Source organism: Clarias gariepinus, chromosome 2 (genome assembly GCF_024256425.1).
Source record: "Clarias gariepinus isolate MV-2021 ecotype Netherlands chromosome 2, CGAR_prim_01v2, whole genome shotgun sequence".
Lineage (NCBI taxonomy): Eukaryota > Metazoa > Chordata > Actinopteri > Siluriformes > Clariidae > Clarias > Clarias gariepinus.
Genome location: NC_071101.1, coordinates 14548505 through 14571434, shown reverse-complemented (window position 1 = coordinate 14571434; position 22930 = coordinate 14548505). Strand labels below are relative to the sequence as shown.

Genomic DNA, 22930 nt, shown 5'->3' with positions numbered 1-22930 from the left:
TATATCACTTTCCTTATATCCAAACCAATTCCACAACACAAACGATGCACCTTTTTTCTTTACAATCTCCTCGTTGTTGGTTTTGTCACAAGTAAGCAAACTCACTGCTGCTGCACCAAAACTGCTTGAATTACAAACCTGCGACCCACTGAATTTTATAAAAACTATTTATTTAAAATGTCAGGACTGTTTAATATTGTTTCCGCCTTGCCATGCCTGGTTGTTAAGTGCGCATCCCAGCAGGGTAAAATGTATTTTGATGGTCGGCGCGGTTTATTTCTATCAGCGTCGCGCAGGTTTATGATTCGATAGACCAAAATCTCTATCGGTTGACAAATTTCTACCGGTTAACCGTGTATACCGGTATATCGCCCACCCCTAAGTGCTGGTATCTTTTGTTTTGCGATTCTGTAAATTAAATGATTATATAAATATCCTGGTTCTGTATAATATACATATTTTTTCCATTTAACCATTTTAAAACCCTCATGATACTTCAGAGAGTCGTAATGTTAAAGCTTTATTCACCAGCTTCACAACTGAATTGAACAGAAGTAATGAAATGCAGCGTGTTCCTTATAGCTTTAGTTTTTTCACTTAAACCAAATACAAACTAACTTAAGATACAAGAGTTTTACATTTACAGTTTCTTCTCAGTATCTTCAAATTAAATAAAACAAAAATCTACATTTTAACAAGCGACAGTTACTGTATCTTTGATATGTAACTGTAAGGGATGGGAATCACCTAGGTATTATATCATTATAACGCTACCTAGGTGCCTATTTGGTTTAATTTTATTTTTAAGTATCACAAGTTTATAAATATCCGGACTCGATATTACATTTTTCCACGGTTTTGTTTCAATCTTAACCCAATTTTTAAAAGTTTGATGATTTTATTAATTGTAGCTTGTGTTTTATAGCATTAGTTTTCTCAGTTAAAAAAAAAACAAGCTCAGCATTTAACAGTACAAACTAACTTCAAATACAATAGTTTGGAATTTAACTTAAAATTAAATTATCCAAAAAGTGTAAACATAGAATTTTTTACTAAGCAGCACGCATCGGTGTCGTCCACCTTAATTATTTCTAAACAAACTTGGCAATTAATTCACTCCTATCACACAGGACGAAAGTTTTTCAATAGTGTAGAGAGCGCCCACTGTAGGATTATAAAGAAACTGTGCTATTTCACCTCCTCAAACGCCTCTAAAGTCTCAAAACTCAACTTGACTGTTAGCGTGCGATTTAAGTCACGTGTGACGCCATAAAATTTCACTTCTGTTGCGCCACTCCAAAACTTCTCCGCTCAGAATTGTTTATATCTGAGGCTGATCGATCACCGGTCACGGCCAATCAAACTGAAAACCAGGCAATTCTGGTCACTGGCTGATCGCACTGGTTCATCTCTGTTATAAATGTAACCAAATATTTAAAAATTAAATACATTTTGAAGGCAAATCTTTACTCAAATGAAACGCAATTCATAATTGAATAAATCTCCCCTGTTATTTCTATATTATTTATATAACTCTTATTTCTAAACGAATTTATAATAATCAAATTAATTGCTTTGACACAGGACATTCAAGAGACTTACTCAACTCAAAAATCCAGAAAATAAAAGTTACTTAAGGAGTTTTAGATTGTTAATCCAGTTGTGGAATATAAATCGGCCTGTAGAGCAGAGCACTCAGACTGAGTAGTGTTATACGCTGTTATACGCAGGTTGAGCTGGTTTCTTCCAGGAACGCACAGTTCCTAAGCCATTTTAGATTCCTATTTAAAATACTTTTCTGAAGTACGTAGGCACTACCATGTAGTAATGATGCGCGGGTTGTCTGGTAACCCGCGGGTCGGGTTGGGGCGGGTAAAGAAATTGTCACTTTATTTGCGGGGCGGGTTGGGGCGGGTCATTAAAAACAAAATAAAATAAAAAATCCATGTATGTTGCGTGCAATTTCCTATAGCCTATCTAAAATATTTGGGAATATCTATTTTCATATTTTATTAAGTTCTTTGATAAGGTTACGTCACGTGACAAGTCACAAAAGCGCCAAGCAGCTACCGCTGCCAGTCACAACAAAAACAAAGAAATAAAAGTGAAGATGGAAGAGGAGGTGCGGGAGAGAAATTAAGAGAGGTCGGGAATTTACATCATTAAAAGAAAAAAAAGGTCAGGCTGCTAAATGTAATTTTTGGGACCAGTTCTCAGAAATAGTTGCAACAGGAGACAACAGCAGTATCAGCTACGTAAAGTGCAATTAGTGTAAAAAAATATAGAAACACAAGAGCCACAAAACGGGCACTTCCAGTATGTCAAGACATATTTGTGGGGGGGTCTTAGAAAAAGGACGACAGTGGCACGTCTCAAAATATAACCGTTTACAGGGCGATGTTTCCAAGCACTTTCAGGCTGAAATAAAGGCTGTTTTCATTTGAATTACAATGCCCAGTATGTCTATTTAATGGTCGCGGGGGCGGGGCGGGTTATAAAAATAGATAGAGTGGGTTGGGGCGGGCCAAATAATTTCATAAAAGCGGTTTGGAAGAATACCCGACCCGCGCATCACTACCGTGTAGTACTACTTTTTTTTTTTTTTTTGGTTCTGCTACACTTTTGTTTGTTGGAAGAAACTTTCATCCAGAAACTTTTGCTGCCCTTGTCTGATCGTTCCTCATGCTCTGATCACAAACGGAATCGCACATTTTCCTGTTCCATGTTCACAGGATAGTAAATATAGAGGTCTCGAAATTACGTTTTTAAGTTTCCTTGATGTCCATGCCATTCGGGACAGCCACATCAATAATAATAATAATTATTATTATTATTATTACCATTGGAGGAGAAACAAATTTTTGGTAAAAAATCTAAATCTTGTATAAATACATGGCAATGTATAGGCCATACGAGTTTGACCCATGCATATTTATTCAAGGGAGAGAAAGCTACAAAGTGTCGGCGCTGTAGTACTAATCCGGCTATAAAGCATATACTTTCGATCTGCCCAAGTTTTAATGCCGTAAGAAAATGATTTCCACCAGAACAAACTTAAAAGAACTTATTTTGCAAGATGAAGCCAGAATAACTTTTACAATTTCTGGCAAAAGTGCATCTAAAGAACCTTATGGCCAATGCCATATATTTATTATTTATCCAGTATGTTTTTTTACATTTTATATCCATAACTTAATATTATATTGGATCGTATAAATTGCTTGAATGTTTAATTTGTATTGGCCATGAAATAGCCTGTAAAGCTGATATGGCAATAAACCATACACAGACAAATTATCATAAAGTGTACAGTTTAGACCAAAAGAATTGGGACAAAATTATGAGATTCCATACTTCAATGACATTGCCAGTTAATTTAAATAACAGTCAAGATAAGAAGTATAATTTGATATTTTCTGCAATTAAAGTTCTTTAAAACAAACAATTCAATATGAAGTCTTTTATTCTTCAAAATGTTTCTACTTGTTGTCGTTTAGGATGAATTGACTGCATTGAATGTGAAGCAGGGCTTCAACAACCAGCCAGCTGTATCAGGGGACGAGCATGGTAGCGCTAAAAATGTCAACTTTAACCCCTCTAAGGTAAGTCCCTTAAAACAGTCGTCATTAAACATGTTTGTGTGTGTGTGTGTGGTCATTTACAGAGCTGTTTTTAAACGTAGAGCACTTGTTTTCGCTCCTCTTTTTTTAGATTAGCTCAAACTTCAGCAGCATCATCGCAGAAAAACTGCGATGCAACACCTTCCCAGACACGGGGAAGAGGAAGCCACAGGTCAACCAGAAGGACAACTTCTGGCTGGTCACGGCGAGGTCGCAGAGCTCCATCAACAACTGGTTTACAGATTTGGCCGGGACGAAGCCGCTCACTCAGCTGGCTAAGAAGGTTGGATTTCGTCTGATGGATTTCAGCTTTACTTCAGCGGTGCCGTGTGTTTCCTGCGCTTATGTTTTGCCACTTTGGTGTCTATACACAACCCAGAGACAAGATTGCACAGTCAGCTTTAATCTAAAGCGTTCAGCTTTATTATTTGTCCGGGTAGCACGTACAATATTACCTACAAATATGACTGCTTGTGAAAGTGCACAGATTTACACTCGCAATAAAAAATTCACAATAATCCGAACCTTACAGTTCACGATAAAAAAAAAGATTGGATGTTTTCTTTGTTAAACAAATATTTTGGTGGAGGGAGAATTTTTTTTTTTTTGTCTTTTCTTGATACACCATGGCCTTTAAGTGCCATATATAAAATATAAATTTATAACAATTCTTAAATGTATTTTTCCAATGTATGGAAACTTATGACCCATCCTGTATAATTAACCTTTCTATTATTTCTGATTTGATGATTTAATCCTGCTCTTGCACATGAACATCCTGTAGGTATATAATTAATTCTCTTTGATCTTTTTTTTTTATTATTGTCTTTGTTTTTCTGTGTGCTTTCTTGTTGAACAAACCAGGTCCCTATCTTCAGTAAGAAGGAGGAGGTTTTCGGATATCTGGCCAAATACTCCGTCCCAGTCATGCGTTCCGCCTGGATGATCAAAATGACGTGTGCTTATCATGCTGCCATAACCGAAACTAAAGTCAAGAAGAGGCACGTCATCGACCCGTGCATAGGTAACCGTGCTCTGTAGTGCCGTTCAGTCTCATTCCTACAATCCTCAGTTGGGGTTCGAAGGTCTCTCGTTGTCCAGCTCAGTAATTAGATGCTCTCTCGATTTAATTTCCCCCAGAATGGACTCAGATCATTACGAAGTACCTCTGTGAGCAGCTGCAGAAGGTGGCCGAGTTTTACCGGCAGTCTCCCAGCCAGAGCTGCGGCTCTCCCCTGCCTGCGCCTCCGGCCGAGGTGGAGACGGCAATGAAGCAGTGGGAGTACAATGAGAAACTGGCCATGTTCATGTTTCAGGTGAGTTCGGTTGTGTCGCGGTGCTCTGGTTCACTTACTTGTCTTAGACTTCATAGGTTTTCCTCTTTAAGTTTATGATCGAATTGGTACAAAAACATTTCTGGTTTCCAACCATCAGTATTCCAATACAAAATTAAAAGTTAAAGAAAAATATTTGTATGGTAGAAAAGAAAGCCTTGCACTTTTATCTAGGACCTGGATGGCTTTTTTTTCTCTTTACAAAGGAAAGCAAATATTTGGTCAGGGTGTTCTTAACATTAAAATTAGTTTGATCCAAATCATTTAAGTGTGACAAATATGCAAAAAAAAAAAAAAAAAATCAGGAAGGTAGCAAGTACTGTATTTTGGTTTTGACTTGTTTGTTTTTTCTTCCTCTTACAGGACGGCATGTTAGACAGACACGAGTTCTTGACGTGGGTCCTGGAATGCTTTGAAAAGATTCGTCCAGGAGAGGACGAGCTTCTAAAACTGTTGTTGCCGCTCCTCTTACAGGTTGGTCGGTGTAGTGAAAGCGAGTCTCACTTTAACACTGTACCGTGTCAGAACTAGCACCGATCCAATGTCCTTCGTCTCATTTTATCACATGTGAAATTATTGAAATGAGTGTCGTTTTTTTTTTGCCATGTCCAGTACTCCGGGGAGTTTGTGCAGTCGGCTTATTTGTCTAGGAGGCTGGCATATTTCTGCACGCGCCGCCTAAACTTGCTGTTAAGTGACGGGAGTATAGGACCCAGCTCAGGAGGACACCCTCCACATGGCATCGCCGGGCAGCCGGGTAACGCTCTACCCACCACCCCCACCTCCCAGCCAGCAGGAGCCACCCAGCCCCAAACGCCCTTCACCGACTTCTACATCTGCCCTCAGCACCGGCCTGTGGTGTTCGGACTCAGCTGCATGCTCCAGGTGCAGATCTTATTGACTTTTGTGTTTGAAGTTGCGTGCGTAATCAGCAACAAACAGCTCATGATCACAACTAGCCTTACTCCTGAGATCTGTTAGGTCCTGTTTAAACGGGTTGTCTTTTAGAGGAAGTATTTCTTCTTGTTCTTCTGTAAAAGACCCGAACTTTTCTGAAGACACTTTGAAATCTTTCAGAAGCAGTCCTAACGAGGTCTAACGAGCAACCCTTCTCATAAGAACCCTGTGTCCAAGAGATCAGCTCCAGCCCCCCTGCCTATACGCAGCAGTTTAAATTAAAGGAATTTATCATCCAGGCACTGTAATGAAGCTCATAATGACGGCCCATAGGCACCGGTCAAAATTATGGAAATGAGAGTCATCTGTTTGCGTTTCAGTCTGGAGTAATGATCGAAATTTGCTGCTAATTATCAAAAAGTGCATTAACTGTTGTTTTTTTTTTCTTCCTGTCTCTGACCTGTGCAGAGCATTGTGCTGTGCTGTCCTAGCGCTCTGGTCTGGCACTACTCACTAACAGACAGCCGGAACAAAACCGGATCTCCACTGGACCTTCTGCCCATCGCCCCTTCAAACCTGCCCATGCCAGGCGCCAATAGCACCTTCAACCAGCAGGTATTCACTTAATAGTTTATATACACTATACAAACTAGGGCACTTTGGCCAAACCTGCAAGCACATTATATCCAAATGCGTATACTTCAGTATAGAGTTGGTCCAGCTTTTGCAGCTATAACAGCTTCCACTCTTCTTGGAAGGCCGTCCACAAGATTTACATTTAGACATTTGGCAGACACCCTTATCCAGAGCGACTTACATTTTTATCTCATTACACATTTGAGCTACTGGGATTTTCACCCAACGGTTGGAGTCAGAATGCAGCAGTTTTGTCGGCAGAAATGCTTTGTTGATAAGAAAGTTCATGAACGGTCAGACTGGCTCAAGCTGACTAGAAGGCAAAAGTAACTCAATTCTAATAACTGCTTTGTACAGCTATAGTGAACAGAAAAGCATATCAGAATGAGGCAAATAGAAGACATCTGGTTTCACTCGAGATGTCCATGAAGAAGAATCTGATGAATCTGAATCTGACGTGCAAACACCAGACAGTTTATGATTGGACAAATTTCACCTGGTTCTTTTAATCCTCTTTGGATGGTTGTCACTACTGATGTGTGATCCCGTCATTAATGAATGAATGAATGAATGAATGAAGGCCTTACTTTTTTTGTACTACATGTAAATGTACATGTAATAACTTTACGGAGACAGTTACAGTACTGATGGAAATGAGGTTAAATTTCCAGTGCTTTTTATTTCTTTTTAAGTTAATTGATTGATCACTTAATTAATGAATGAATGTATTTGTTTTCCCCCTGCACATAGGTCCGTGCTACATTGAGGGAAATCGAGGAGCAGATCAAAGAGAGAGGGCAGGCGGTGGAGTTCCGCTGGTCCTTTGATAAATGTCAGGAAACAACAGCAGGTAAGTTCAGCGCAAGTTCATGAATCGGTTTTGCACCCCTGGATTGATTGATCTGGATTGTCTTTTAATGCATCCCTCGCCCCCCTCAGCCCCCCCCCTCCTCCTCACGGCGCTCATCTAATGTCCGCTTATGCTAGAGTTAGCGTGATTAGTCAGAAGGTTGAATAATTTTCTACAATAGCAGCTCTGACAGTAGTTACAGCTTTAAGGCAAATTACAGTTCTATATTAATGCACGTATTGTCGTTGCTATGGTAACAACTCCTCCTCCTCCTCCAGTGCTCTTATGGTAGATGCCCAATGTAGACTAAGATCAGTAATGAACAGATTAAAAAAAAAAAGCTTTATCCCTCTCTCTTTTTCAATTTAACATTTATAGAAGGAGTCTTCAGTATCCAGCGCTTTGGATCAATCAGTAGGATTGTGAATGTAGGACAAGTGGACAGAGAAACCTAAAGCCGTATTTCTTTTGTCTTACTTATATCAGGGGGGGCGAGTCAAGGACAGAGTGTGTATCTGCTCTCAACTTGAGTGATAACACGAAGTAACTCATTGTTCCAAAACCTTAAATGTGACTATGAACAGATAATAAAATAAGTTATTAGTGATTGTTTAATATATGAATAAGCACTGCAGACCTGTCGCACTGGTATAAGAGGAATAAAACACATTAAGATTTGCTTTTATGGGAAAATAATCTGTGTTTTTAAGAGTAACTCTGCTGAACTCATCAGTGATTATTTTCCTTTAACTGCATGCTTCACATTTCTGTCAAATCAGTACATTAAAAGTTTGACCTGTTTTGGTTTCTAAAGAATTAATGAAAAGGTGCTTCCTCATTTAGCGCCTGTGTGGAAACATAATGTTGTCCGTCTTTGTGTCTGGACAGGCTTCACAATCGGTCGAGTCCTGCACACACTGGAGGTTCTGGACAACCACAGCTTTGAGAAGTCTGACTTCAGTAATTCTCTGGACTCGCTCTACAACCGAATCTTTGGGTCAGGCCAGAGTAAAGACGGACATGAGGTAATGAGGTCGTGTCTTTCATTTGTAGGAGTTCATGTTCTGGACAGGATGATGTGAGAGTTGTGTTGGTGTAGTGACTGGAAATGATGTTTATTGTCTGATTATTTGCATTTGCATGGATCCGTATTTGTTTTAACCTGTAGTGTGTATTTATTTATTTATTTATTTATTTTTTAAAGATGAGTCCGGATGACGACGCGGTGGTCACGCTGCTGTGTGAGTGGGCTGTGTGTTGTAAGCGCTCAGGGAGGCACAGAGCCATGGTGGTGGCCAAGCTGTTAGAGAAGAGGCAGACCGAGATCGAGGCTGAGGTTAACACTTCTATCTATTTGTCTGATTATTAAGATTGTATTGTATAATGGTGGATATGCTGTATTGCTGCATTACTGTAGACATAAAAATGCCAAAAACAAACAAACATCACATTGCAAATTGAAAGAAACATGAAATCTCTATTTAACCACTGATTTTTAGCCAATCATTCAGGTTTTAGGAAGGAAAATAAAGTAAAATTAAAGAAGGGAAATTAAATAATGGAAGAAAATAAATAAAAAAAAAGATAATGATGGAAGGAAAGAAAAGGAAAAAGTTGAAGGAAGGCAATAAAATGAATGTAGAGAATGAAAAAGAAAAGATGGAAAGATAACTAAAAGTTAACAAAATGAAAGAAGGGGAGAAAAAAAGACAAATTATTAAAATCAAAGATGGGAAAATGAAGGGAGTAACAAAAATTAAAGAAGTGATGGAAAGGGTGTAAATAGAAATAAGAAAACTAAAGAAGGAAAAGCTTAGGAAAAATTAAGGAAAAATTTAAAAGGATGTACTGAAGCAATAAAGGAAAATTGAAGATAAGAAAGGAAAAAGGTAAATGAAATAAAAATTAGGATGGAATGTGTGTAAAATAAAAAGAGAATTAAAGGAGATGGAAATGAATGAAGAGAAAAGAAAGATTTGAAGTTAGGAGAAAAAGAGGTGAGGTAAGAAAAGACGATGAGGAAAAGTAAGGACAGGTTCGAGTACAAGGATAGGGAGAGGTTTAAAAGAAAGGAAAGGGAAGACAAGATGTCAAAAGCTGAAAAACAAATCTAAAACATGGAATTTAAAGCGCCATGCTCTAAGCTACCGGGTTCAGTGTGTTATTTCCCGTGACAACTTTGATACTTTTCCTGAATCAGATATATATTTTTTGAATCTTTAATGAATACGTTTCCTCCTTGTCACTGGTGTACCCTCACAGAGGTGCGGTGAGTCGGAGGTGGTGGATGAGAAGGGCTCCGTGTCGTCCGGCTCGCTGTCCGCTGCCACCCTCCCCGTTTTCCAGGACGTCCTGCTGCAGTTCTTAGACACTCAGGCCCCGATCCTCAGTGAGTTCCTCACAGACCGCCTCAGCAAGCTGCCTCATTTACGTATTAAAACAAGCATCTTATTAAGAGAGAGTGTGTCCTGTCAGTTGTGCCTCTGTATTGGAGCGTTTAAGTGTAGGTATTACAGCCATGAGTAAACCATGCCTTGTCTCCTTGTCCGTCTCTGTGCAGCGGAGCCCGGTAATGAGAGCGAGCGCGTGGAGTTCTCGAACCTGGTGCTGCTCTTCTGTGAGCTCATTCGTCACGATGTCTTTTCCCACAACATCTACATGTGTACGCTCATCTCCCGGGGCGACCTGGCCTCGGATTCCCACCTTCCCCGGCCGCGTTCCCCAAGCGACGAGCCTTCTGACGAATCAGAACGCAAAGAGCAGGACACAGGAAGCGGAGTTAAAATGGAGGCATGTGATGTGTATTCTGAACTGGGTGGTGTTTTTTTGTTTTTGAATGACTAGTTTGGGGAGTTAATGTTTTTTCTCCCCTTACTCTTGTTTTTAGGACACTGGTATGTCTGAACCCATGGAAATTGATAACAACTCCAGCGCCAATTTTGATGAGGTGGGGTGTAAACAAGTTGTCAACTTTGTTTAAAAGCACTTAAATGACGGCACTATCCTTAGTTTAAAATATACTCTGATGAGAAAGTTTTCATCGTTGTAGTGCCTAAACTGTGCGTTCTCCCTTCCCTATGAGCAGATGTTTTCTCCGCCAATGCACTGTGAGTCGAAGGGAAGCCCCTCTCCAGAGAAAGCTGCCCCAGAGCAGGATGGGAAGACTGCGGCCAAGGAGAAGGGTTTGGACCCGACTTTCCCGCAGGTGTATGAGCAGCCGCGCCACATCCAGTACGCCACGCACTTCCCAATCCCTCAGGTGAGGTCCATTTACGTACCGTGTTTAGGAATGCCAATGTTTAGACATGCATGTTCATGGGAAAGTGATAGAAATGGAAGGGAAACTGGAATAGTCACCTCTATTCTAGGAGGTGAATACAGGTATTACTGGTATTTGTCTCAACTTGAATCGAACGAAGTAGGGAAAAATATGTATTTAAGCAATACCACGAGAGGGAATGCTGCGGTGCGAAATATCAGCATTGAGCAGATGCGGTTGTAGGCATGAGTGTGCAGTCATATTCATGGTGGGTGTTGGGGGGTGTGGTTATTGGCTGGTGGGTGTGGGTTGGTGCATGGTGGGTGGTGGCTGTGGAAAAGGGCTGGTCTGTGGATGTTGGTGGTTAATAGGTCTGGGCTGGTGGGTGTAGGAGTATGTGGGTTACTGGGCTTTGGTTGGGGGTTGGTGCGTGGTGGGTGTGGTTTTTAACTACTGGTGGGTTGGTGCTAGTGGTTGGTGGGTGTGGTTTATTGACTGGTGGGTTGGTGCTAGTGGTTGGTGGGTGTGGTTTATTGACTGGTGGGTTGGTGCTAGTGGTTGGTGGGTGTGGTTTATTGACTGGTGGGTTGGTGCTGGTGGTTGGTGGGTGTGGTTTATTGACTGGTGGGTTGGTGCTGGTGGTTGGTGGGTGTGGTTTATTGACTGGTGGGTTGGTGCTAGTGGTTGGTGGGTGTGGTTTATTGACTGGTGGGTTGGTGCTAGTGGTTGGTGGGTGTGGTTTATTGACTGGTGGGTTGGTGCTGGTGGTTGGTGGGTGTGGTTTATTGACTGGTGGGTTGGTGGGTGTGGTTTATTGTCTGGTGGGTTGGTGCTAGTGGTTGGTGGGTGTGGTTTATTGACTGGTGGGTTGGTGCTGGTGGTTGGTGGGGGCTTATTCCATGATTTGCCTTTTTTTGTTGATGCCCCTGTGTGTATTACAGGAGGAAAGTGCCAGTCATGAATGCAACCAGCGTCTTGTTGTTCTGTACGGTGTGGGCAAGCAACGAGACGAGGCTCGGCACGCCATCAAGAAGATCACCAAAGACATCCTGAAAGTGCTGAACCGCAAGAGCACAGCCGAGACTGGTACTGACACGGCAACACACACACACACCACACACACCTCGCATAATGCAGTGCACTGCAGAGGGTGCTTGCTCCACTATGTGAGTGTGATGAAGTTGTAAATCTGAGTTACAGCGACACATCAGACCCACAGGATATCTAATCTCTGAATAATTCCACATGTTTGAATGAGTTCAAGCCCAATTCCTCTCATTTGCAGTAAAGCTGTTCAAAATTATTACAGGTTAAAAGGTGGCCTGATTTATCGTGACAGACACGTTTGTTTGACACTTGAGGTCTGCGATTTAACAGAACCCCCTGTTAAATATTCAGCAACGTTATTGAAGGCACGGGGAACTAAATCCGTGCTGTCTTTCTTATAAGCTTAATGAATAATTGAAAGGATGAATAATTCATGGTGTTCTCTCAGTGTAAATTGTGTGGTCCTTGTGTTTGCTTTACACTCACCAATCACAAAGCTTGTGTCGCTTTGGATCCAAACTGTCACCTCTAAAGTGAGCAACTTTAATCAGGTAAAAAAAAGAAAAGTGCATCGTCATTGTTATTGTAGAATAAAACACAGAAGTCCATCATTCGAACAGTTTACTGTGGGGTTTAGTAGAGGTGTTATAACCAGCCTCGGGGGGTTTAAACCTCAGGTCTTCCCTTTAGTGTCATTGTCTTTGGGGATTAGACTGGAGTGTCAGCCAGGTGCACTTGTTAGCTGTGAATATTAGGCCACATCTGGACAGAACACACCTGGAGCGATGATTGATTAGACAGATATATTGAGAAGTTTTCCCCACTTAACATTTTTAGTAACCATGGTGTTAAACTTTTTTATAAATTTATTTGATTTAAGCATATTTTTGTCCTGCTTGTGCGCTCTTTCTCTCTCTCTCTCTCTCTCTCTCTCTCTCTCGTCCTATACCTTTATTACAGTAGGTCAGTTTCTCTCTTTCATCCCCTCTGTCTCTCTCTCCATCTGTCTCTTGCTTCTCCTTCTGTCGCTCTGTTTGTCTCTTCTGTGTCCGTTCCTCTCTTTATCTCTCTCACTGTTTATCTTTGTCCATCACTCTGTCTTTCTCTCTCTGTTTCTTTCTCTCCATTTACCTTTGTTTCCTCTCTCCCACTTTCTTTTATGTCTTTGTCTTTCCCTCTCTATTTGCCCTTTTTATCTCTGTTTCTCTTACACTCTCTCTTTCTTTCTCTCTCTCTCTGCCAATAACCAAACACATTTGTGCTAATCACTGACCCACAGCTGTCATTGGATGCGTGTATCTGCGGACCGTTTCCATGCTAATAAGCTTATATTTGCTCATTATCTCCCTGCTAAATGTCTGGCAGTCAGTGAGAGTAAAGCAGTGTGTTGTCTTTCACTTTTAAGCCAGTTGCTATTAAATCTTTTAATTTTTCTGACAGACATCATCATGGACACATTGTACCGCAGTGTAGCGCCCATACTTATTTTAACAAAACGTACACCATGTTTTCCACCAGTAAAGTTTTTTTTAATAATTGAGTATATAGCCATTAATGTGTCTCTTTTCCTGTCTGGCCTCAGGAGGAGAGGAAGGACAGAAGAGGAAAAAAAGTAAGCCAGAGGCCTTTCCCACTGCGGAAGACATTTTTTCCAAGTTTCAGCACCTCTCCCACTTTGACCAACACCAGGTCACCTCTCAGGTACGACTCTAGTCTCTTTTTCCTCCTGTCACTCAGATAGTTTATATACAGTATGAGACACGCTTAGCTCTCAGTTCCTTAACTTAGACTGTTTACATGCACATGGATAATGTAAGCACTTCTAGATTACAGACTATTAATAATATATTTAGATTATTATTAATACTATTGTGTGTATCCTCATTTGAGGACAATTTGAGGATTTCCTTTTTGTATTTAAAGACGATCAAGCTTAAGTTATCAGGTGCTAAACAAGCAATAAGGAGAAACTATATCAGAATAAAATATCTGATTTTTTTTGTTTTTTAGTCAAGCATAGGCTGTTTTATTGTTTTAATTTTTTTATAATCTACATAAAATAATAAGAGCATGGAATATGTTGCCTTCCAAATGTTTATCAATTAAATTTGATTAATTCATGATCATTATATTTGTGCACTGCTGTTTAGAATGTTTTATTGCTATTAATAGTAAATAATTAAACAATGCTACAGAATAAACCCAACTATTTTAAAAGGATGTTCTTAACCTCCACACTCACACCTGTGATCAGTATCAGAGCAGATTGTGATTTCGGTAATCAGTTATCAGCCCCAGAAAAACCCTGACTGGAGACACTCCTGTGTTCAGCATTGGAGTCGGGGGGCTGAGGATGTTACATCAGATGAAAGCTTTTATTACATTTCATGACATTAGATAGACGCATGATTTCAGCCAGTGATGCAAATGTTGGTGAGGGCAGATCGCAGTGAAGGACAGCTTGACAGAGATGGCATTTATATGTGTAATTTCCAAATATCTTCTCACCCATGAGATAAGGCAGATTTGTGACATTCTTTTGGGAGAAGCCTATGTCATTTCCGGGCAAAAAAAAACAACTAACTGTAAGTCAGAATTTGCCTGGGGTATAAATAATTTTGGGGTTGGCTGTATATAGTTAAACCTTAGATTGCGAGGCTTGAAAGCGCTCTTTTTTTTTATTTTTTAGAGTATATAAAAAAAAAACAAATTTCCCCATCTAAAAAATAATGCAAACTCAGATCATTCGTTCCACAGCCCAAAAAATATTAATCTAAAAGAATAAATATAAAGTGAAAATAAAGCAAATTAACCTGCACTTTAGAAAATAATTGTGGCTGTTGGGAGGGAGACACACACACACACACACGGAATTACTGCTGTCTGTTGGCTCACTGGGAAAGTTTTTGTTTTTGTGTGACTTTACTAAGGAACCTCTCTAATGGCACTAGCTTTTGTCTCCTTTTGAGGATTTCGTAAAACTGTGACGTTGCATTTTAGGTAAACAGATTAATTTCTCGCGCTGCTACAGCCTTTTTAACCTTTTCTTCTTCATGAGGGCTGTGGTTACAGTACAGTTACTAAAAAACAGTCACTACACGTGGTCAGAATGTTAGAGAAGACGGTATACGCGTACACGGATGTTGACTATATGAGTAAAAATCGCGCGCACTGAGATTGAGCATGTGAGAAAATTACCCACAAGATTGCTTACTAAATTGTTAAATTATTTATCAGGTACTTACTTAAAAGTGTATCTTGGTACTGGAAAAGTGTAGAGGATTAGTTTATCTACTTGAGTCATTGTGGAGTTTCTTCGTGATTAGGTATAGTTAGTTAATTCATTGTTCAAATCTCTCTCTTTTAATAATATTAACACTGTTAACAGCTGATTATTATGTTTTTGTTTGTGTCCAGGTGTCCAGGAACGTTCTGGAACAAATCACCAGCTTTGCCTTAGGGATGTCCTACCACCTTCCCCTGGTCCAGCACATCCAGTTCATCTTTGACCTCATGGAGTACTCACTAAACATCAGTGGCCTCATTGACTTCGCCATTCAGGTACTAAGAAGCTAAATGTTCTTTTTAAATCTTTAATAAGATCTTTAATAAATATTTTAAAATACCAATAGAAAGACATTGTTTGGTGTATTTTTAATTATTTGAAATAGACAGAATAGCACGACGTGATTATGATGTGACCGTTTGTGTATTCGTTAGTTGCTGAACGAGCTGAGTCTAGTGGAGGCCGAGCTCCTGCTGAAGTCCTCCAGTCTGGCAGGCAGCTACACCACTAGCCTGTGTCTGTGCATTGTGGCTGTCCTACGACGCTACCACTCCTGCCTCATTCTGAACCCTGACCAAACCGCGCAGGTCTTCGACGGGTACGGCTGTGCAAACCGCAGGACTAGATGTGTTCATATGGATAATAAATTCTAGCCTATTTCAGTTGTTGTTGTTGTTCCCACTCTGCTACAGCCCTTTTCACCTCTTTTTCTTCACAGAGGCTGCTGTTACAATACAGTTACTAATGAACAGTCGCTACACTTGGATACACAATTTAAAACGCTTAATGCATGCACCTGCACATACACACATGGTCACAATGTTGTAGTGCAAAACCTTGCTCGTTTATCAAGTTAAAATTGGTTTAAAGTTTTTACTCGTCTTGCAAAACACTCGAAAATTAAGTTACTCGCAATCAAAGTTTTTGCTGTATGGCATCTTCATAGGCAGTACATATAATTTATACACAGGATTGCATGCAAGTATATGGTATGCTATAGTTTAAGCTATATTGTAATTAAAAATAACAATGATCACCTCGTCACGCTGGCATTTTGCTTATAAGCTTCTAATGTTTTAGTCATCAACTCTGATTAATTCTTTATGGTTTTGTTCACATTGTAATGTAGCTTGGAGTTCTTAGCTTGGTAGCTTGTGAAGGATTTTATTAGAGCATGTGATAATCAGTGTGAGAGGGGATATTGTAGTAATACTGGTGTGTGTGTGTGTGTGTGTATATATACACACACAGGCTGCGCATCGTGGTGAAGTCGGGTGTGAATCCTGCAGACTGTTCCTCGGCCGAGCGCTGCATCCTGGCCTACCTATACGACCTCTATACCTCCTGCAGTCACCTGAAGAGCAAGTTTGGAGAAATCTTCAGGTGAGACGAAGTTCATTTCAATCAGCATGTAGGTCCTCTCTTAACCACTTGTGCGCAGGTCTGAGTCCTCCCATAATGTGGTGGTGTTTTTTTTGTTTGTTTTTTTCCCCCCCTTCCTTTACAGTGAGTTTTGCTCCAAGGTGAAGAACTCCATCTACTGGAACATCGATCCATCAGACTCCAACATGCTATGGGACCAGGTGTTTATGATCGACGCCATAGCGAACCCTTCAGCCCACAACCTCAACCACTCCATGGTGGGCAAGATTCTCAACGACAGCTCGGCTAACCGCTACAGCTTCGTGTGTAACGTCCTGATGGACGTGTGCGTGGACCACCGAGACCCGGAGAGGTTCGAACGATTCAGAAATCTCAGATCCCAGTCATACCCAGAGATTAGTTTCTGATAAAGGCCACTCTAAGGCTATTTTAACGGCACTTGTATCCTCTGTTTACTCACAGACGATGTGGCTCAGATACGTAATATGTGGCTTTTCTTAGCAGAAAAGACAATCTTTAGGGGGAAATCCGGACCATCGCTGATACACTAATTAAAGGGCAATTTAAAAAATCTATATAAATAAAAGTGAGGTTTTGTCTGTACATTGGTCAGAACTCGCTCTTTCAACCAGTCTCAGAAAATTAGTCCGTCTGGGTCTGTCTGTCCAGCGAGATTATGTCACAGCTTTACACAAAAATTTTGGTCAGAATTTAATGAATCTTTTGCGGAACTTGAATATCTGCCTGACATTTAACCCGCACCATAAGGAAAAATTAAAATTGAGTAAAAGCAGATTTATTAATTTACTTTAAGATAAGCTACAAACATGCTCCTTATTCAATGTAAACAAACACCTGCACCAATAGATATTAACTATAAAATCTAAACTGAATGTTTTAATTGTGATTAGTTTTAATATTATTACCACTAAAAACAGCTTTGAAGTGGAATGAGTGTATTTTATTGTACTGCAATCCGATCTACTTTTTTGATTTCTTATCTGATTTTACTCACCGATTACCGAACAGGGAGTGTATTTAGGTGGCAACGTAAGTACAATTTACCGTAAAAAGAAAGCGTAACCTTATAACATTTTTTTTATAATTAATAAATTAGGTAGAGAGTTATGGTGTACAGAATGATAGACATGTACAGTACGTGCGCTTCAACTTAAAAAATTTACTGATTACGTTAAAGCTAATCAGAATATTTTTAGCTTTAGCCATTTTGTAGACTATTTCTATAAACTCTCTTCTTGTCAACTAGTATTTAATAAAAGTCTGAATTGGCATTTCTTTTTATTTGGATGACTGGGGAATATTGCTTTTCTATTACCAATCTCATGACACAAGATTATTTAAAATGATGTGTGATTGATTTTTTTTTTTCGGAACTTGTCATGTGTTGTGTCAGGGTTAACGATATCGGTATCCTGTGTGCGGAGCTGACCGCATACTGCCGCTCTCTGAGCGCGGAATGGCTGGGAGTCCTGAAGGCTCTATGCTGCTCTTCCAATAACGGCAACTGTGGCTTCAATGACCTGCTCTGTAATGTGGACGTGAGTACACACATGCGTGCACACTTTTTCTTTTTTTTTTCTTTTTCTTTTTTTTTTTTCCAGCTTCGATAAACAAAACGCTAGGCTGTTGGGTGCAGTGTAAAACTGCGGTTTTGGGAGTCATACAGAAAGTAAGATAGACATCTAAAAAGTTAGTAAAATATCTATGAAAGTGAAAATGACAAAAGTCTGTGGGGAAATCTGCAGCTCAAGACAATTGCAGGGTGACAATTGGATGTCTGGCATGGAGTGATGAGTAGCCGTTACTTTAATAGCGGCTGCCCGTCTGTCTGTTTCTCCAGGTGTCGGATTTGATTTTAAACCCCATTATGTCCGCCCTTTGGGATGCTTTAGGAGCTGGACATGACGAAGCTAATTACAGGTCTCCTGCCTATAATGTCCTTTTTTTTTTTCCCCGCAGGTGAGCGATTTATCGTTCCACGACTCCCTGGCTACGTTTGTCGCCATCCTTATAGCGCGGCAGTGTCTGCTCCTGGAGGATCTGGTGCGCTGTGTGGCCATCCCTTCTCTTCTCAATGCTGGTAATGTAGTGCATTAATAAAATAGAAGTTATACCACAAATTATAATACATTTCCTGACTAAAAACAAAGTCATAATTTCAGAAGGGTCAAATTATCGGTCTGTATCAAGCAAAGAAAATGTTCGAAACATCTAGACATATTAAAACCTATTTCTGGAGAAATGTAGTTGGAAAAAAAAATCATGAATGGAGATCCCTTAAACACTCGGTGAATCATTCGAAATATGGACAGTAGACCTATAGCTGTGTTTTATAGTGAAAGTAAGAGCATTTCCACACACGCACAATGTGACACTATTCCAAAGAGATGGGTGTCAAAGTAAGAATGGAAGCGCATGAAGTGATGCAACCATCATGCATAGTGTCCGCTGTACCAGCCTCTGGAGTGCAATGTTGGTTAGCATGGCAGAGTCTAAACCTGAGCAACTGAAGCAACCCCAGATCCTAATTCTACCCCAGTTTATGTAAGCTATATATATTTATTTTAACCTCTGTTTGTATCTGAAAAAATTACATGGAATAGGAAGCAATAGTGAAATTTTGGGAAGAAATCATCACCATTTCAGATGATAAATTGAAAGACAAGTGTATACAAATAAAACATATCTATAAAAAATAAAAAATATAAAAAACATCTCTCTAATTACTGATTTGAAGGTGAATATGTCTAGATCAATGGCGGCATGATGGTGTAGTGGTTAGCCTCCAGGGTTAGAGGGTCTGTGTGCATGGAGTTTGCATGTTCTCCCCGTGCTTGGTGGGTTTCCTCAGTGTAGTCCGGTTTCCTCCCACAGTCCAAAAACATAAAGATTTGAGTAGCTTATAGGTGTTCCCAAATTACCCATAGTGTGTGAATGAGTGTGGTGAGTTCATGAGTCCCCTAGGATAGACTCTAGACCTTCTGCAACCTTGTACACAGGATAAAGTCGTATAGATTAATGAATGTCTTAATCTGGTTTGGTATATAAAAGCGGTAAAGGAATGACAGTGTGGCAAAAACTAATTCAAGTCCATCTGAAAATGTCCTTCTTACATGTAAAAGCTACACATAAAGATTGAAGGTGGAAGACTTGGCTTAACTGTTCAAACCGACACTGAAACTGTTTACTTCAGATCCTACTCACAAAACTGAAACAGAGAGAGAGAGAGAAAAAAACTAAACTATGTTTGGCCTTAAGTGTTGCTAGAATTTACTGTCAGTCTAGATGATGATCAACAAGAACATGTTTCAATTACTAAATTTAAAAAAGGAATTTTACTTACTTAAAGAACAAGGAAATGCCAAAATCAAACTAAGATTTGTAGTACGTTTTTCACAGCACCACACTGAGGGTGAAATACAGCATTATGAAATAAATGAATAAACCGTTATAATAAAAGAAATGCTTCTAAATGTACATAAGGTAATATCTATCTAAACTACATCTATCAAATGTATATCTCAATAAGCTAATATGTACATTGGTTACTATAGAAACTGTAGTATAGGACGGAGTGACGGTTCTATCTGGAACCTGATGCTTTTCAGATAATTTAGACACTTTTTTTCCCCCCTTGAGGTGGGCGTGGCTGTACGCATTACTCAACAGAGTCGATCAGTGCAATAGTTTACCGTGTATATACGAGGATGTGGAAGAAACAAAACCAAAGGGTGACACAGGATGACTTAGTAAAAAGAAAAGGGAAGTGGACTATGAAAACTGAACCTTCAAAGATGAATGGACAGATCAATGTAGAGTATGTTTATTCCTTCTGCAGGGAGTTTAACACCAGTTTGTTTGGTCTGTTCCCGAAACTGTGGTGATAATTAAAAGCAGTAACGAGAAGCGCCACTATGAGATAAAACACGGGTCATCTAAAGCAGTCTGAGGTGAGGGCGCAAAAATACCCAAAGCGAGAACCTGGTATGACGGAGCAACCAGAGTCCTTTCACACTCATTTACAGCCCAGCAGTGTGCGAAAGAAGATCAAACACAAGAAAATATACTCATCCATCGCAGTTTCAAACTGTCCAAATGTTTAATGTAGTTACTGAAAACTGGGAATAAATATTATTAAAATGTTATGGAAATTTTAAATTGCTTATTTTTTTAGACGTCTATTTATAATTGCGTATATATAGATCTGAATCCTAACACAAACATGAAGAACAGACCTCAGCTCAAAGAACATTTTATTAACCGGACCTTGTTATGTTTTTATTTAGCACCCCTGGTGGAGAGTCTCACTCCTGGATGAATGCCCAACAATTAAAGGATCATAAACTGGATTTTAATTTGAACACTGGAGCTCTTCACAGTGCCTCATGTTGGCAACATGAGACGTTCAGAGATGATCACGATGTCTAACAGCACCGCTGACTGTTTTCAGTCCTGCTGTGCAAAATCTGCATTAGCTCATTGTTCGTACATGTCTGAGAATTTAGAATCAAGCTGTTAGTCAGTCTGTCTGTCTGTCTGTCTTTTGTCTGAACTTCTCACACAAGCTAAACAAACTGTCCTTGTCTCTCTCTGGCTGTTTAGAGTAAATATAGCCATGAAGTCAGGGTCTGCCTATGAGCGCTTGCAATATTTCACACGATTCTACTGAAGTTTTTTTTTTTACATTTTTAAAAACACTTCAAAGCGAGTTCTTCTTGAACCTGTTCCTTTTTGCGGCTTCCTATTATATTTATACAGCTTGTGTAATCGTGACGAGGTGAGTGTTGGTGAGTGCAAACCTCCTGCTGTGTGTATACACTGTGGAAGCAGTGACTCATGAGGAGACTGCTGGTCGTCTCTGTGTGTGTGTTTGTATACACGTGTAAAGACACACTCGAGGCATGTTGATGATTCATATCCCAATACAGTTTATTGTGGTTTGCTCAGAACCAGGCCCTTCTTCTGAAAGCGGCATGTAATCAAAACAGTTATAGTGCAACAGTTTAGTCACGGATGCTGAAAGGCATTCATCCTGTTCATGATCACGGTTTCAGCAGTGTGAAGGTTACTCACATGTGGTCCTAAAAGCAGAAGGGTCTATTTTGTAAAGATTAGAAATGTAAATGCTTATTATTTAAGATGCCGGGCTAATTTAGCTTTGAAAAAATGTGATGTCATGTTCATGTGTGAAAATTATTCCTCATGTTCCTCGAACCTCAATGTGAGTCCTGGAATATACCCGTGCCATTAGGAAAAAGGAAAAAAAAACATAGATGTGATACTCTGGTCATTTAGGTCATCAGCTGACCTATTTTTTTTTTTTTGCCACATAACGTTGTTGAGTCTAGACCTGAGCAACTGAAGTAACCCCAGATCATAACACTGCGTTTATCGCTTACCATTAGTTTATATATATATATATATATATATATATATATATATATATATATATATATATATTATTTTATCTGTGGTTCTCCACATGACGTGATAAATTGCAGGATTTGTTTCTTCTACTTTTTAACTAGAAGGTCACAGATTATTCAGATCTACATGTAATCGGCCAATCATGTGGCAGAAGCACAAAGCGTAAGGTTAAACAGGTCGAGTGTCAGTTGAATACATTATATTAAACATCAGAATGAGTTAAAATGTGATCACAGTAAGTGTGGTCCGCTTGTTTATTTTAGACAGATGTGTCATAAGTGTCCTGGAAACATATATGATGTGTAATATATATAAGTGTACTTGGATTAGATTAGTGACATTTACGTATGTATGTGTGGTACAGCCTGTAGTGAGCAGGACTCCGAGCCAGGTGCCAGACTGACCTGCAGGATTCTGCTGCATCTGTTCAGAACCCCTCAGAGAAATCCCTGTCCACAGGACAGCAAGACAGGTAACACACACTTGTCACATGTGCCTGCAAGGTTTATAGGTGCCTTAAATAAATCACTTGCCTGTCAGAATATTAGTTGTTGTTTTTTTGTTTTTTTTTAAGTGTTATCTCCGAGTTAAATGTGGTACTGCTTTATTTAGATAAGGCAACCGTGGGCATCAGGTCATCGTGCGACCGCCATTTGTTGGCAGCGTCTCAAAACAGCATCGTAGTGGGTGCAGTGTTTGCTGTCCTGAAGGCCGTCTTCATGCTTGGTGAGGTTTTGTTCTGTGGAAGTTGTACTTTGTGTGTAATTCATATTTGTTACATTAGCACTCTTTGAGATGGTCAGATAAATTTTCTGCTTTCTTTAAAGCACATTGTTAAATTCTGTCAAGAATGCTCGAGTTAATAAGCCACCATAAACCTTAATAGTCATTCTGTTAAATGTAGGTTGAAAAGGCTGTATGTATTCGCGCTGCATCATGTTGACTGTGTATGTGCGTATCCCTGTTGTAGGAGACGCCGAGTTAAAAGGCTCGGGCTTCTCCCACCCCGCTGGCTTAGACGACATCGGGGAGGATGACATGGGCTCTAAAAAATCCGGCGGCCGCAACATCTCCATAGAAACAGCCAGTCTAGATGTTTACGCCAAGTATGTCCTGAAGAGCATCTGTCAGCAGGTGAGAAGCTTTAAGAGCATCTGTTTTTTATTTTTG

The 22930-nt window shown here is 39.8% G+C and overlaps 1 protein-coding gene across 3 annotated transcripts in view; it reads left to right on the top strand.

Moving 5' to 3' along the window:
- med12 (mediator complex subunit 12) overlaps positions 1-22930 on the top strand; it is a 42403-nt gene that overhangs the window by 5109 nt on the left and 14364 nt on the right. For all 3 annotated transcript variants that reach the window (XM_053515383.1, XM_053515375.1, XM_053515366.1), the window contains exons 2-26: positions 3498-3602; positions 3712-3903; positions 4485-4644; positions 4761-4936; positions 5318-5428; positions 5567-5839; positions 6320-6466; positions 7238-7337; positions 8226-8362; positions 8542-8673; positions 9600-9726; positions 9898-10127; positions 10225-10284; positions 10423-10596; positions 11538-11682; positions 13226-13344; positions 15061-15204; positions 15364-15527; positions 16181-16312; positions 16437-16664; positions 17727-17871; positions 18293-18413; positions 22125-22232; positions 22373-22486; positions 22731-22894. In XM_053515383.1, coding sequence (XP_053371358.1) covers positions 3498-3602; positions 3712-3903; positions 4485-4644; positions 4761-4936; positions 5318-5428; positions 5567-5839; positions 6320-6466; positions 7238-7337; positions 8226-8362; positions 8542-8673; positions 9600-9726; positions 9898-10127; positions 10225-10284; positions 10423-10596; positions 11538-11682; positions 13226-13344; positions 15061-15204; positions 15364-15527; positions 16181-16312; positions 16437-16664; positions 17727-17871; positions 18293-18413; positions 22125-22232; positions 22373-22486; positions 22731-22894 — 3708 coding nt within the window. The remainder of the gene's footprint in view (positions 1-3497; positions 3603-3711; positions 3904-4484; positions 4645-4760; positions 4937-5317; positions 5429-5566; positions 5840-6319; positions 6467-7237; positions 7338-8225; positions 8363-8541; positions 8674-9599; positions 9727-9897; positions 10128-10224; positions 10285-10422; positions 10597-11537; positions 11683-13225; positions 13345-15060; positions 15205-15363; positions 15528-16180; positions 16313-16436; positions 16665-17726; positions 17872-18292; positions 18414-22124; positions 22233-22372; positions 22487-22730; positions 22895-22930) is intronic.